Source organism: Petaurus breviceps, unplaced genomic scaffold, assembly GCF_028583685.1.
Source record: "Petaurus breviceps papuanus isolate PSGF00001 unplaced genomic scaffold, PetGlider_PUasm1.0 182, whole genome shotgun sequence".
In the NCBI taxonomy this organism is placed as follows: Eukaryota; Metazoa; Chordata; class Mammalia; order Diprotodontia; family Petauridae; genus Petaurus; species Petaurus breviceps.
Window position 1 is genome coordinate 2225607 of NW_027185786.1, and position 15082 is coordinate 2240688.

A 15082-nucleotide genomic window follows, 5' to 3' on the forward strand; every position below is an offset into this window, starting at 1 on the left:
CTGTGTATCTCTGGGCAAGTCACATAACCCTGATGGCCTCAGTTTCCTCACCTGTAAAATGAGCTAGAGAAGGAAATGGCAAATCACTCCAGTATCTTTGCCAAGAAAACCCCAAATGGGGTCATTGAGAGTTGGACACAACTGAAACAACGAAACAATGAAACAACACAACTCTTTGCCAAGCACTAAGCTAAGTATTGGAGATACAAAGGAAGGCAAAGTCCTTGCCCTCAAGGAGCTTCCAGTCTAATGGAACGTGCACCCAACTACGCATAAATGAGATATAAACAGGATAGAGGAAGGTAATCTGAAAGGGGAAGGCACTAACTGCTTAGAGCTAGTGGAGGCAGGAAAAGCCTTCTTTGTCAAGAGGTGGGATTTTGACCTGAGTCTTGAAGTAAGTGAGGAAAATTAGGAGAGTAGAGGAGAGAGAGTATTCTGGTATGGGAGAGAGCCAGTGCCAATTCGAGGAGTTGAGAGATAGGGTACTGACATGGTGGGAAAGCCTGCTTCTATGGTTTACTCCCATAGAAACCACCATCATGGCTTCTTAGGCACTTAAGGGTAGCTAGATGGCAAAGTGGATAGAGCATTGGGACTGGAGTAAGGAAGATCTGAGTTCTGTTAGCTGTGTGGCCCTTAACCCGTTTGCCTCAGTTTCCCCATTTGTATAATGAAGATAACAGGATTCCCATGAGGATGATACGAGCTATTTGTAAAGCACTTAGCACAGTGTCTAGTATATAATAACTGCTATATAAATGCTTATTCCCTTCCTTTCCCATTCCCTTCTAGAGGAATGCAATACAACTGTGCTGTGGGTGGCAGATTACCCTCTCTTGGCATTGGGGAGGTCCTATGTCACTCTAGTTCTCCCTGGCTTGGGTAGTTTTTTGTCTCAAATGTGCTACACCATTCCACCCTCCCCCCAATTTTCACTGGACGAAATTCTACCTAATTGTGACTCTGATTCTAGGAATCAAACGCAAGTCTTCCGGTTTCTGGCTTGGGCATTAGCAACCTTTCCCCTCAGGTTTCATTCAGTCCTTTGTCACTTGTCATGTATATGGTGTATTACATTCCTCTCTGTTGGTGTCCCTTCATAGGCTATGGGCCCTCATGGTCATCTACCCTGCCTAGAGCAAGTCCTTAACCACATCCCAGTGTTCAACCCACACCCAAGGTGACGTGTCCCAGGGAAATTCCATCAGGATGGTGCAGAGGATATCTTCCCTGCACCTACTTGATGGTCTCTTAAAGGCCAAACCAGGCATCAATTCTGAGGAGAGAATGAGGATCAGTATGATGGTGATGATAGACCTCCAAAGCCATGTGCAGCTGGGGCTGAGGATAAAGCAGAGAGGACAGAATTAGGAAGAGACTCAAGCATGTCTGAGCCCTTGACAATGTCCAGTGGAGAGAACTGTACATGCGTATGACTTATTATGGGCAAATAGGATTGTCTGTTACCATGTGTGCTAAGGGGGCAGCTTGCTATGGTGAATTTAAAATCTGGGGTCCTGGGTTCAAATTCTGACCGCTACTTATGACTTTTGTGGCATTGGGAGTCACTCCAGGTCTCTGCTTCTTCATCTGTAAAATAAGCTGATCTCTAAGGTTCCTTCCAGCTCTCATATTCTCTGATCCTATGAAAAATAAGACTAATAGTATTGGGGCATAGTGATCCTGGATGTTTGGTGAGAGAGGCACCAGGTGTGAATTTAAAGAGGAGTGAGATCGAGGGTGGGGCTAGGGAGAGAAGGCACAAAGTCTGATGGTCGTGGTGCTGAAATCAGGACCAGAGGCTCTGTGTATTTCTCTAAGGATAGAGATGTAATGGATTGGAAGATGTAATGACCCCTCTCCATTACTGCCAGAATAAAATACCAGTGATTCCTCCTGGCATTCAAAGCCCTCAATCATGTGACTTTTGCCTACATTTTTAGCCTCATTTCCTATTAGTCTCCCTCAGGAATCCAAGGCTCCCGCCATGCTGCCAAATTTATCCTTCTAGGGCAAACCTTTCTCTTGCCTGGAATGCACTCGCTCCTCTCCTCTTCTAGATGAGCCCCTTCTCTTCCTTCTAGGCCCAGACTTGTGCCACTTATATGATCTTTCCCCCATTCTCTTACCCCACTTCGTTTGACAGTATCCTAAGCTCATGGGGAAGGTGGGGTGGGACTGGGCTCCTGCTTTTATTGTTACAGCAAACTGCTGTCAATTATTTTCTGGTTCATAGTTATCTGGAACACTGAAAGGTTAAGGTACAAGGAGGGTTGATTTATAGATGGAAAGGAACTTAGAGATCATCTGGTTTAGTTACTTCCCAAGGATCACAGAATCAGTGTATTTCAGAGGCAAGGTTTGAACCCAAGTCTTTCTAATTCGAAGACCATCCCTCTACCCACTCTCCACCCTGCCTTCAAACTTGCATTGTGATTATTCATGTACATTTTGTATACATATTTGTGGACATTGTCTTATCTTCTAATAGAGTGCATGCTCCTTGGGGCAGAGACTGGGCCGTTCTTTTTTTAAGCTTTGTATCCCCCAAGAGCCTAGCATGGAGCCTTGTTCAATAGTGCTCTGTGTAGAAAATGTTACTAATAAAATATTATTGTTATTTTATAGATTAAAATGTACTGTATTGCTGATAATATATTATATATTATAATGTACTAATAAAATATTTATTGCAATGCTTTGTATAGCAGTCACTGTAAAATTTTAATTCAGACCATCCCCTGCTAATCAGAACAATATCACATTTATATTGTATTTAAGGTCTACACAATGGATTTTTCAAGATAATCCTCTGAAGTAGAGAAATAATAGCAATGAAAATGATAATAATAACTATTATGTTATAATTCTGATTGAACCTATGATTTCATCAATGTAGAATGCTCCTGGTGAGGAATTTCCTTTACCAATAAAAGCAACACCTTCTCTGCCATCTAGAGTCTTGGAGAGTTGCCTTGTTGACAAGTTGACACTTGTGAAGTTATTGTTATCCATATTAAGCAGATCTAAGGTCCAACAAAGGTAAATGGATTGAAGATTCACCCAGTGAATAAGTGTCCTAGCTGGAATTTTAACTCAGGTCTCAGATCTCTGAACTTTGGGACTCAAATTCTTCGTTGTAGAAATTATCATTTTACTGTATTTTCCTTCAAGTACAAGTAAAAATCCTATTGTCTAACCCAACCCCCATCTTGGGCACACTAAATGGAAGAAAGGGGAGCCTGAGCTGAACCAGGAGAAATGATAGACTTGGAGCAGAAAGGGTCTGTGGAGGTCCCTTAGTTGAAGTTCATGTTTCATTTCTCTCCTGGCTGGTCTTCTAGCTCTTCTAACTACATGACCCTGCTGACTTTTCACCCTGGAACACCTCTTTGACCTGCTGGGTCCCCTTCTCCAGTTGGGGAATTTCTTCAAAGTCCTCCATTTTGGGGATGGACCTCGACTGGCCATGCTTCATTCTTCTCTCAGTTATATTTCTGACTCTCTGGAGTCTCACCATGGACCTTCTTTAGCTCATTCATTCTCCCCTTTTGTGTTGTCTTCTTGCACTAGAAAGTAAGCTTCTTGAGGGCAGCCATTGACTTTCTTCTTTGCTTGTATCCCCAGCACTTGGGCAGTGCGTGGCACATAGCAAGGCCTTCAGAAATGATTGTTCCCTGCCTATGCACGCCAATTTTAGAGAGGAAACTGGGCCCACAGGTCAGTGATTTGCTCAGTCATAGAACTTGTAAAAGGCAGAACTGGATTTGAAACCCAGGCCCTCTTGCTTCAAATATAGCATTTCAGGCACTGGGCCACACCCCTTCATCCCTGAGAGCCACATTTCAGCTGATGGCAGTAAGAGAAACCAATATATCAATCAATCATTTATTAAATGCCCACTCTGTGTCAGGGTCTCTGCCAGGTGCTAGGGATCAAAAAGTGTTCAGTCATGTCCTATTCTTTGTGACCTCATTTAGAATTTTCTTGGCAAAGATACTGGAGGGGTTTGCCATTTCCTTGTCCAGCTCATTTTATAGATGAGGAAGCTGAGGCAAACAGGGTTAAATAACTTGCCCAGGGTCACACAGCTAGTAAGTGTCTGAGGCCAGATTTGAACTTGGAAAGATAAGTGTTCCTGATTTTAGGCCTACAAGGCTATCTACTGTGCCAACTTGATGCTCTGGGAATAAAAAAAAACAAAGGTGAAAAAGTCCCTGCCTTCAAGGAGCTTACAGTCAAGTCAGGGACATTAATGTACAAATATAGGTATATATACAAAATAGATACAAGGTCAGTTTGGGGGCCTGCACTAACAGCTGGGCGATCAGGAAAGGATATACATAGAGGGTGACTCTTGAGCTAAATCTTCCAGCAAACCAAGGATTCCAAGAGTTTGAGGAAAACCTTGAAGTGGCTGTAGTCCAAGAGCTTGGAAGACCATCCATAAAAGAATTAGCAGGAGCCCTGAGTGTGGGGTCAAAGAGCCTGCTGGTTCCGTGACCTGCATGACTTTGGGCAGGTCACTTGACTTCTGTTTCGGCTAATTGTTCTCTTCTGCAAAATGAGGAGTTTGTACTGAACGAACTCCAGGGTCTCCTGAGGCATTTCCTCCTATGGTCCTAAGGGAAGGCAGAGCCAACTGGGGTTTGATCTTGAGACCTGTCTTCCTCTTTGGACTGCTTTCCCCCTGAAGCTCCCGTCCACCCACACTAAGCTCCAAGTCCAGACCTCGAGGCAGCTTTGGCATGGATGCTTGGCAGATCACAGACACTTGCCAGGAACAGGCTGATCTTGAGGATCTGCCCACAGAATTCTTGGGAGGTGAGGGCCCCCAAGATCGCAATGACAAAGAGGTCATAGGTGATTTAGAGCAGAAAAGAATCTTAGAGGCCTTCTAGCCCAACCCTGAACTGAGAGCAAAGAGAAGTAATTTGACTAAAGTTTCTCAGCTGCTATCTCTCTTAATTAACTTTGTCAATTAGTGGAAGGGAAGAAACATTTATTAAACACCAACTATGTGTTAGACACTGTGCCAAATGCTTTACAAATATTCTATCATGTCCTCACAACAACAGAAGAGGCAGGGGCTATTACAATCTCCATTTTATAATGGAAGAATTAGAATTGAGGCAGATAAAGGTTAAATGACTTGCCTAGGGTCATGGATCTAGTAACTGTCTGAGACCAGATTTGAACTCAGGTCTTTCTGACCCCGGGCTCAGTGTTCTATGCACTGCACCTCCTCTTTCCTTTAGCATAGGGATTATTAACCTCTTTTGTGCTCTAGACTTCTTTGGTAGGCTGTCAAAGCCTACAGATTCAGAGAAGTCTCAGAATAATGACTTTAGATGCATAAAATAAAATATAGGGGAGTACAGAGGCAGCCAGTTATAATGAAGTAGTTATCAAAGTATTTTTTAAAAACTCAAGTTCACAGACCCCAGAGTTAGAACCCCTGCTTTACTGTAAAAACCCCTGGAGTCAGGCCTAGTCTGGAGAGGTTAAGTGAGTTGTCACAAGTTACAGAGGGCGTAGATAGCAGAACCAAGATTTGAACCCAGTTTTTTTTTTTACTCCAAACTCAGGGCTCTTCTCATGATGCCATGTTGCCCTAGATGCTTCTGGGTACTTTTACTTCTCTTAAAGTAGTGGAAAATTCAAAATATCAGGCCAGATTGGGCCACCTCCTGAAGGATCCTCCAAGGATGGCAGAATCAACAAAACTTTTCTTGGGGGGAGGGGAATATCTTTCCCACGGCCCCAAAGTTAGTTGATATAGTGGATAGAGCATTGGGCCTGGAGTCAGGAAATCTGAGTTCAAATCCAGTCTTAGATACTTGCTAGCTATGTGACCCTGGGTGAGTCACTTTACCTGTCTGCTTCTATTTCATCAGTTCTAAAGTGGGGATAAACCTGCCTTCCAGAGTTTTTGTAAGGACCACATGAGATAATGTTTGTGAAGCTCTTGGTACAATGTCTGGCACATAGTAATTTACTTAATAAATGCTTAAAAAAAGAACTTCTATCATAGAGGAAGTCCTACTGCCATCACTCTGGCTGAACAAGTCAACCTCTCTGCTTCTCAGTTTCTACCTCTGAGGTATCTTCCAGCTCTAAATCTATGATTTCTGATATTCTCAAGATTCTTAGCTATAGACAGGTCACTAATCGGTACTAGTAGAAGGAATCTCCACACTGGGAAATCTCTATTCCAATGAAATCCAAGATCTAAACCTATCCCTCTTCCCACAAAATAATAACACTTCAAAGTCCTGTATTTTCATTGGCTATTGTGTATATTCCATTCATCAGTACAGATTGTGTTTTCTCTGTATCTCAGTATCAATTGATCAATAATTTATTAAACACCTACTGTGTGCCAGGAATGGAGCTACAGATACAATGAGTGAAACCATCCCTAGGGGAAGATAACAGAGTCTTTATGAACTGTTGTTCCCTTCCCCTCCCCTTGTCCCCCCCAATGAATAGCTTGTGAAATAGGTCTTGGCCAGCCATTTGGCAAGGAGTCTTCCTCTTAGCCAGGCTGGTCCCTCAGATAATCTCTGAGCCCACCCTAGCATATCTTTTCAACTTGAACTCTACTACACAACTTCCAGGAAACCAGGGTCCTATCTACACCATGATAAAGCACCAGAAGCGGTCATTAGTAGAAGAAGAAGAATAATAAAGATCACATTTATATAGTACTTTGCTACCTGATCACAAAGTTTTGCTGTTTTATCATTCTAGGTTCTGGGTTCTGGGTCCTGATATCACTTAGACCTCTGACATTCTGTTATTCCAAGGTCCTTTCTAGCTCTCAACACTCTAACTTTTATAGTGTAAGGTCCCTTACAATGATATGATTTTATGACTGGTTAGTTGTTTCCATTCCCTACCTCTTTGCTCGGTTTCCCCAGATGCCAACAGTCATTGCATGAGGTAGCCAGAAGAGCATGATGAAGGAGGTCCAGGCCTGTCTGCAGGTGATCTGGAGACCTGAGGTCCAAGGCACAATCTGGAAGGTGAGTCTTGGGTTCTGCAGAAGAAAGGAAATCACTCCCAGATGACTTCACCAACTCCCCACCCCCCCAGTCGAACACTTTGCTTCTATAGCAGTGAACTCACTGTCTGCCCCAGAAGCATGTTTCAATCTAATCTACTTCATCAAACTGTGCCAATCCTGCCTGGGCCACTGGGCAGGGCCACAGTGAGGGGGCCAGGGGGACAGCTCCTCTCTGAGAGTGCAAATACCCAGAGAAGGGACAACTGCATTCAGCCCTGACTTTAATGACAAAAGCCCATAGCATTTCCCATACATTTGGGAAACAGTAACACTGGAGTGTAAATTGGTTTATTCAAAACCTTTGAATACAGCCTTTCTAGAGCTGGTCATTTTTATTTGTTGCATAGAAATGAATGGTTATTTTAACTGGGTTAATTTAGTAAGAAATCATAGTTTTAGAAAAAAATAAAAAGCAAAAGCAAATAGCCAAGTGTACTTGGGTCAGTCACACAGATATGGAAACCTCTTCATAATATGTACCTTGGCAGGAGACAGCATAATATGGGGAAGACTCAGTGGTTAATGGTGAGTGACTTACTTCTTTTTTCCTCTCAGTTGCCTCTGCCGTAAAAGCAAAGGACCTCACTAAAGCCCCTGTGTGGTCTTCCACTAAAGCGGTCATAGTCTTGGCCACATCATTCCCTTTTGGGGGCCTCTTACAAAAGGGGGACAATGGTGTTTCTTCACAGGGTGTCCTAAGGTTCAGATGAGGTGTTTTTGGTCAACTCTGTGGTAGGATGGGGGATGAAGGAAGGCTACGAGCACTTTTTTTAAGGGAAGAGTGTCATAGATTGGTGCAGAGGAGGGAGGAGTTGCTGTTTCTGTTGCATTCTAAGGACCTGTTTTCTGCAACGACCCTGTGAAATAAGGGGGGTGGTTGTTAGCTTCCTCCCCCATCCCCTTTTCCCAGAAGAGGAAAGAAAGCTCAGAGACGCTTTGTCCAGAGTCGCACAGCTGGCCAGGGTTTCAGCCAGGATGAGGACTCTCAACGTGGAGGAAGACACTCAGTGTCACTCAGCCAAGCTCCAGACCCTAAACTCTGGGCTTGGGTCATGTCTCTTTGGCAGGCTCCTCTGGGGTCTTTCTCCCACAGACCTTGCAGTCCTCCTTGGAGGTAAAGTTACTAAGGATGCTTTTTCAGCCAGTATGGAAAAAGGGCTAGCAAGTGTCGTTGCCCACCAACTACCTTCAAGGAGTGAAGTCATGCAGGACCCTAGCTCCAAAGGGAGCAGGCACGGTTCTGAAGAGAGAGAGGGACTCAGGAATCACCAGGAAAAGATGCGTCAGGATCAGAAAGGGTTACTTTGGCAACTGTGAGGAGAAACCCTGGGGAAGAAACTTGGAGTTGGGGAAGGACAGAATGGGGAGAAGGCACTCCAAGGGGGATGGGATGGGATTTCCTGAGCATAGGAGAGGAGAGGGAGAACTCAGGAATCAGGGAGGGGGAGATCCCAAGGATGCGCAAGGAAAGGGACAAGAGAAGGGTTGAAGGGCAGAAAGAAAAAGACCCAGGGATGGGGGAAAGAGGAGGTTGAGAGCCCAGGGATAAAGGGAAGGAAGGCAGGGTCTGTGGGGCAGCATTTAACTTGCCCTCCCCATTCCCCATTTTTCATGGCTCCTGAGTTTGGGGTGAGGGGGTAAGTCACTTGACTCTATCTGCTGAATTTCATAAGTGGATATGCAGGCCAGATTCCCTGGGCTAGATAGAATGGAGATATTTATGCTCCCCTCTTGCCAATAACCAGGGTCCTTTAAAGTGTCTTAAGAATGAATCAACAATAGAAAATGGGTTCAAGGAACAGCCCAATGTGGCTTGTGACTGCTAGGGTTGGGAGGGCCCTTAGAATGGAAAAGAATCGATTGAAATAATATTATAGTTCTCCCAAAGCATGGACAATCTGTTCACCTTTGTTTTCTGATGGATGAAGAGCTCTTTGGAGACGAGGAGGGAGAGGTGTTTGTTAACTCTGTTTTTAGGGCCACCACTCTTGTGGGTGGGGAAAAGGGCCAGAGGTCTCTGTGTTGGGCCTGAGGGAATGGCCCCAGAAGGGCCAAGACTGAGCTACCCTCAGCCCTAGGACTATTGAGTTGAAGGTCTTATTATTTCAAATATGGTTGAACAGAGAGTGTTCTGCCTGACCTCATTCAAATCCTTTCTTTGGGTCTTACATGGCCCTAGATAAGGCTCTTCCCCTCTAAGTCAACCCCTTACCCCTATCCCCCACTGTCAACTACATCATAGGGCTGTTGAGAGGCCTGGGCCCTGCAATCGTCAAAACATTAGGCAAAGAGGAATGAATTTAGGACAGAAAGCTGGAGGACCTGCTTCCTGGGGATCCCTTCAGGGCCAATTCTTTACATGGACCATTAGATGGTAGAAGGGCCCAGAGATAGAGAAAGTGAAGGTGAGATCCCAGTGTGCGTGGGGAGCACAGAGGGAGGTGTGACTCCTTCAGGATAAACGTGTTGGAGATATGGGATGGTGAGGATGGGGTAGTACATGGGGGGGTATCTGCTTCCCTTCTCTTCCTATGCCCTCTACCCCCAGGACTTATAACCTTGCCAGCACCTGGGTTCAGGCACTTGTAGCCACAGCTGAAAGGACATTTCATACTTCCTGGGCACTGATTGTACAGTCCTAGGGATCTTCGGTTGGTACATTTAAATCATCTTCTGGACACATGCCTGGTTTCTGCACACCTGAGGAAATTTGGCCTCCACCTGTCATCCCCTCTCCATACTCTCCAGTCTCAGGGAACTAACACCCTTTCTTCCACTCCCCTTAGCCTAGAGTCAGGTCCCCCTCCCACCTCAGATCTCCACTCCCACTCATCCCAGGGCCCTGAAATGTGTTTGCACACAGAATCCAAACTGGAGCCAGCCCTTGGACAAGTCGGGGAGGGGGTGATAGATGCACGATTACAACTGTTGTGACTTTGGTGGGAGAGCAGCTTCAGCAGGGAAGGGATTGAAGTTTGATTTTTAGGGGGTGGGGCAGGTGGAGGAATGAGGAAAGAAGACTGGAGACAGGCATGTGCAGACCACGAAAGGACTTTCTCCTGGAGTAGAAAGAGAACTGGTAGCCAAGAGACGTGGATTTTATGTTCAATTAATTTCCCTAGGCCTCCATTTCCCCATCTGTAAAATGAGAGGATTCAGGTCCCTCTGAGCTCTACCATGAAATATTCTGAGGTCTCTTTTTCCTCTGACACTTGTAAACTTGACATTATTATTCTAAGTTGATGAAATGTAAGGCCCCACATAACTCTCCAGGTCTTCCTTCTCCTGATAATCTCTCTCCCTCTCTTTAACCCCCACCAACGAGGGCCTTGGATAGGAAGGGGAAAATGTGAGCCACATTCTTGGGTTTGCCCATTCTTTTGATGTTCTTGTCTACCCACAGGCTCCAACTCTTGCTTCCCCACAAGCCCCAACATCTCACTCAAGCCATAGGAGGTTCGCCCCTGCACAGGGAGACCAGAAACCCCAGAGAAAGAGTTTTCTTTAGCTACTCCCAGTCCTGCCTGGAGGATGGTACCTGTGGAACCTGGTAGCTCCCTCCAAGGTGAGAATGAGGGAGAGAAGGCGGGGGGAGAGGCTGCTGAGTGCCATGAGGAGGCTGGAATTGGAGAGCCAGAAACCAGGAAAGGACTAGCTGTTTCTGAAAGTCCTGTAGGACAGGGAATGGTCAACATGTCGCTGCTACAGGCATCTGTTCTGGAGGTGGGGGCTAGAGGCAGAAGGCAACCCCTGTTTGCCTGAGAACAGACAAGTCACTTACTGCTCAGGTCCTCCCCCACCAGGTCCCATGCCCAGCACTGGGTATCGTGGCCAGATAGCTAGATAAGGCATTTGTTAAGCCCTTACCGTGTGCCACTGTGTTAAGGATACACATGGAAAGAAACAAGACAGTGCCTGCCCTAAAGGAGCTTGCTTGTGTTCTAGTGGGGCATCCAACGCACAAAGGAGAGGTGGGGGAGGGATGTGTAGAGATGACAGAGAAGTGTCATGGCGGCCTAATTCTAGGGAAGACGAGGCTCATACGTGTGAGCCAGAGAGTCCAGGGGGAGAGTCCAAGATTTAGAAGATTGGGGGTTAAGGGGGAATGGGGGATGAGGATCATGGATGGAGTGAGTGTAGACAGTGCGGAGAAGAGATCACTAAGCAGCAGGGTCTGCGCGGGGGCCAACAGTGTTGGCCGTGATTTGTAAACCCTAACCTCAACCTTCCTCTTCTCTTCCTCCATCCTGTGCTAGTTCTGCGACAGAGTAGAGAGAGTATGCCCTGGCCTGTTCTTTTCCTTTCTTTTTGCTTTATGGAGGACAACTGGGGATAAGTGACTTGCCCAAGGTCACACAGCTAGTTTTTGTGTTAAGTGTCTGAGGCTGAATTTGAACTCAGTCCTGACTCCAGGGCTGGTGCTCTATTTACTGTGCCACCTAGATGCCCCCACACTGGCCTGTTCTTTTCTAACTGGCTCCGCTGCCCTGCTAGCTTCTGGCATTCTCAACCTCAATCCTCAACTGTTGTCTTCCCTTTCCTTACTCTCTCCCAACTCCCTTACCTTAAATTAACCCTTCAAGTCTTCTTGTTCAGTCATTTTTCAGCTGTGTCTGACTCTTTATGACTCCTGCATTTGGAGATTTCCTGGCAGAGATACTGGAGTGGTTTGCCATTTCCTCATTTCACAGATGAGGAAACAGAGGTAAACAAGGTTCATTGACTTGCTCAGGATCACACGACTAAAACATCTGAGACCAAATTTGAACTCATGAAGATGAATCTTCCTGACTCCAAGCCTGGCACTCTCCACTGACTCACCTAACTTCCCCGGACCTTCCAATATAAATGATCCCAAATCTATCTCCAGTCCTGACTTCTCCCCTTCATTCTGAATTACACCTTTAACTACTGGATGGACATTTCCATATGATCTCTCAAATTCAACATATCCTGACTCCCCCTTCTCCTGATAGCCCTCCCTTGACACCATTTGCAGATTCTGAAACTTTCTGCATCTTCCCTTTCAGTCTTCCTCAGCATTCAGTCACTTCCAAAGACTTTCTCCTTTTTAAAGTGAGCCATCCACTGCATCCTCTCTATCCCCTGGTCACAATCAGAGTTCAGGTCTCATCCACTCACACTGAGACTATTGCAATAGTCTCCTTACCGGTGTCCTTAACCCAGGCCTTCTTTCAATCAGCCTAGACATGTTGCCAAAGAATCAAAAACACTGAATTTGCACCTGACCTAAAGAAAAATAATTTTTCCAGGGCCTCAATTTCCTCTTCTTCTAGTGAACAGGGGTCAAGCTAGATATTTAAGGATTTCTCTCACCTAAGCCAGCTAAACAGCACTGTGCATAGAGTGCTGGGCCTATGGTCAGGAAGACCGGAGTTCATAATCTTGCCTCAGACATTTACCAACTGTGTCATCCCGGCAAGTCACAACCTCTGTCTACCTTAATTTACTCATCTGTTAAGTGATCTTAACAGGATCAAATGAGATGATTCTAATTATTTTTCAAAATAATATTTTATTTTTTCCCAATTACACGCAAAGACAAATTTAACTTTCATTTAAAAAAATTTTGAGTTTCAAATTTTCTCCCCTTCTTCCCTCCCTTCTTCCCCTAAGATTGTAAGCAATTTGATATAGGTTATATATGTGCAATTATGTAAAACATTTCCATGCTATGAGATAATATCTGTAAAGCATTTTGTCATCCTTAAAGTGCTATATAAGATGCTAATTATTATTATTATTATTATTTGCCTTTTGGAGGGCAATTGGGGTTAAGTAACTTGCCCAAGGTTACACGGCTAGTTTTTTTGTGTGGGTGTAAAGTGCCTGAGGCTGGAACTGAACTTGGGTCCTCCTGACTCTGGGGCTGGCGCTACTCACTGTGCCACCTAGCCACCTCTAGTATTAGCTACTATTATAAGGCCCTTTCTAGCCTTGATAAATACTCTATTCGAAATACTTTTTTTTTTTACTTTTAATATTCTCCTCTATGTCAGTGCGATGACACTAGAGTGGAAAGAACGTTGGAATAATAGAATTGTTAATCAGAGATAGAAAGGGCATCAGGAGTTTAATTACCTCATTTTACCTCATTTATAATTACTTCAGTTGAATAAACCGAGACAGAGGTTAAAGGACTTTGTCACACAGCTAGTAAGCGTCTAAGGCTGGATTTCCACCACCAGGCCCAGTGCTCTAATCATTTCATAACCTAGCTGCCCTATTATGACTGAACATCTTCATTTCCTTTTCCAATGATACCAGTACATACAAATGTATATATACTGAACACACACACCAATGAGATTAAAGACAAAGATCCCCATATGTACCAAAATACTCACAGTAGCTCTTTTTGTGGTAGCCAAAAACTGGAAACAAAGTAAGTGTTAGGCAATTGGGGGAATAATTCAACAAATTGGGATATATGAATGTCCTCCAAAATGAATTATTTTGTAAAAGGGCTATGAAAAAAGGCTGTGAGATAGGCAAATTCCATCATGTTTCCATTTAGTAATTTTCCATGACCTATCATATATAATTTTTAAAAGTTCTTTTCAGGTCCTCATGTTTCTTGTTCATATTTTCTCTGTTTAGATTTGAACCCAGGTCCTCCTGACTCCAGGGCCAGTGCTCTACTCACTGATCCACCTAGATGCCCCTTGGCCCAAGGACTTCTTAAAAGACGATATATACTCTATATATATCAAGAGGGAAGAGGCAGAAAAAGACTTCTTAAAAGTTTTTTTTAATGCTTTTTGGAGGGGGAAGGTAGGGTAATTGGGGTTAAGTGAATTGCCCAATATCGCATGGCTAGTAAGTGTTAAGTGTCTGAGGCCACATTCAAACTCAGGTCATCCTGACTCCAGGGCCGGTGCTCTTCTCACTGTGCATCCTAGCCACCCCTTAAAAGTTTTATTTGATTTTTGAAGGTTTTTTAATTGATGTCACTTGCCAATAATATCATTATCACCACCACTATGGCTACCAAAAATACCCTCCCTTTTGAGAAATGCAGTTAAACAAAACAAGTCTATGCACTGACCACTTCTAACAAAGTGTGTTTGATTACACACCTCTCTAATGAGAGGAGGGAGGGATGCTTCATGATCTATGTTCTGGAATCAAAATTGCTTATTACTTTGATCTGAATTCCATTGTTGTTTTCCTTTACATTGTTGTGCCAATTGTGTGTTTTCTCTTGGCTCTGACATTTAATTTTCCTTGATTCAAATCAACCTTCTCAAGTTTCCTTGATTTTGCGATATCACATATTTAAAACATGAAACAAAACATTACCAATTAAATGACATCAATTCAGTCGAATGCATTTCCAAGCTATCTTACATAGAAAATCATTCATTTTATCATTTTTGGCATTCTATAATAGGCCTGCCCAACATATGGCTCACAGGCTGCTTGTGGTCCACCTAAGTGGCCTATAGATGGTATGTTGTAATGGCTTGTTCTATGCTGATTCAGTCAGGACCGATATAAAGAACTTGTATTTACTTTTATGTAGTACTTACCATGGGCCAGGAGGATTCTTCCATGAATAAAGGAAATTAGATTACTTCAGGAAGTTCTAACTCCCTTTGGGCTTCTTATCTGAGGAATGTTTGAGGCCTTAAGTCCATTTTTTTTAACATCCCATGGAACAAGTTTTGGCCAGCTCAATTATCTCCTCACTAGAAGAAATGACCTCGAACCCCAAATAACAAAAGATTAACAAAAGGAAATAAAAATTCTTCCTCATTTGACTGCATATCCCACTTTCTACTGGGGCTGTTGCAGTTCTTCTCAGCATGGTCACCTTAGTCATAACTGGACACAATAGGTACTCAAAAATGGAAGAAGGAGATAAGAGGAGAAGAAAGATTAAGGAGAAGGAGGAAAAGGAGGAGAATGAGTAAAAGGAGGGGAATAAGAGGAGATGGAGGAGGAGGAGGAGGAGAAAGAGAGGAGGGGGAGAAAGAAGAGAAGACA

The 15082-nt window shown here is 44.1% G+C and overlaps 2 protein-coding genes across 2 annotated transcripts in view; one reads left to right on the forward strand and one right to left on the reverse strand.

Annotated features, from left to right (window-relative positions):
• LOC138160758 (WAP four-disulfide core domain protein 8-like) overlaps positions 1 to 15082 on the reverse strand; it is a 30421-nt gene that overhangs the window by 9934 nt on the left and 5405 nt on the right. Inside the window, exons 2-3 of the mRNA XM_069087491.1 lie at positions 6906 to 7045; positions 1244 to 1344 (exon numbers count right to left, since the gene is read on the reverse strand). Coding sequence (XP_068943592.1) covers positions 1244 to 1344; positions 6906 to 7045 — 241 coding nt within the window. The remainder of the gene's footprint in view (positions 1 to 1243; positions 1345 to 6905; positions 7046 to 15082) is intronic.
• Positions 9569 to 15082, forward strand: part of ADGRG1 (adhesion G protein-coupled receptor G1) — a 171991-nt gene continuing 166477 nt past the window's right edge. The window contains exon 1 of the mRNA XM_069087574.1: positions 9569 to 9578. The gene's annotated coding sequence lies outside the window, so the exon portion shown is untranslated. The remainder of the gene's footprint in view (positions 9579 to 15082) is intronic.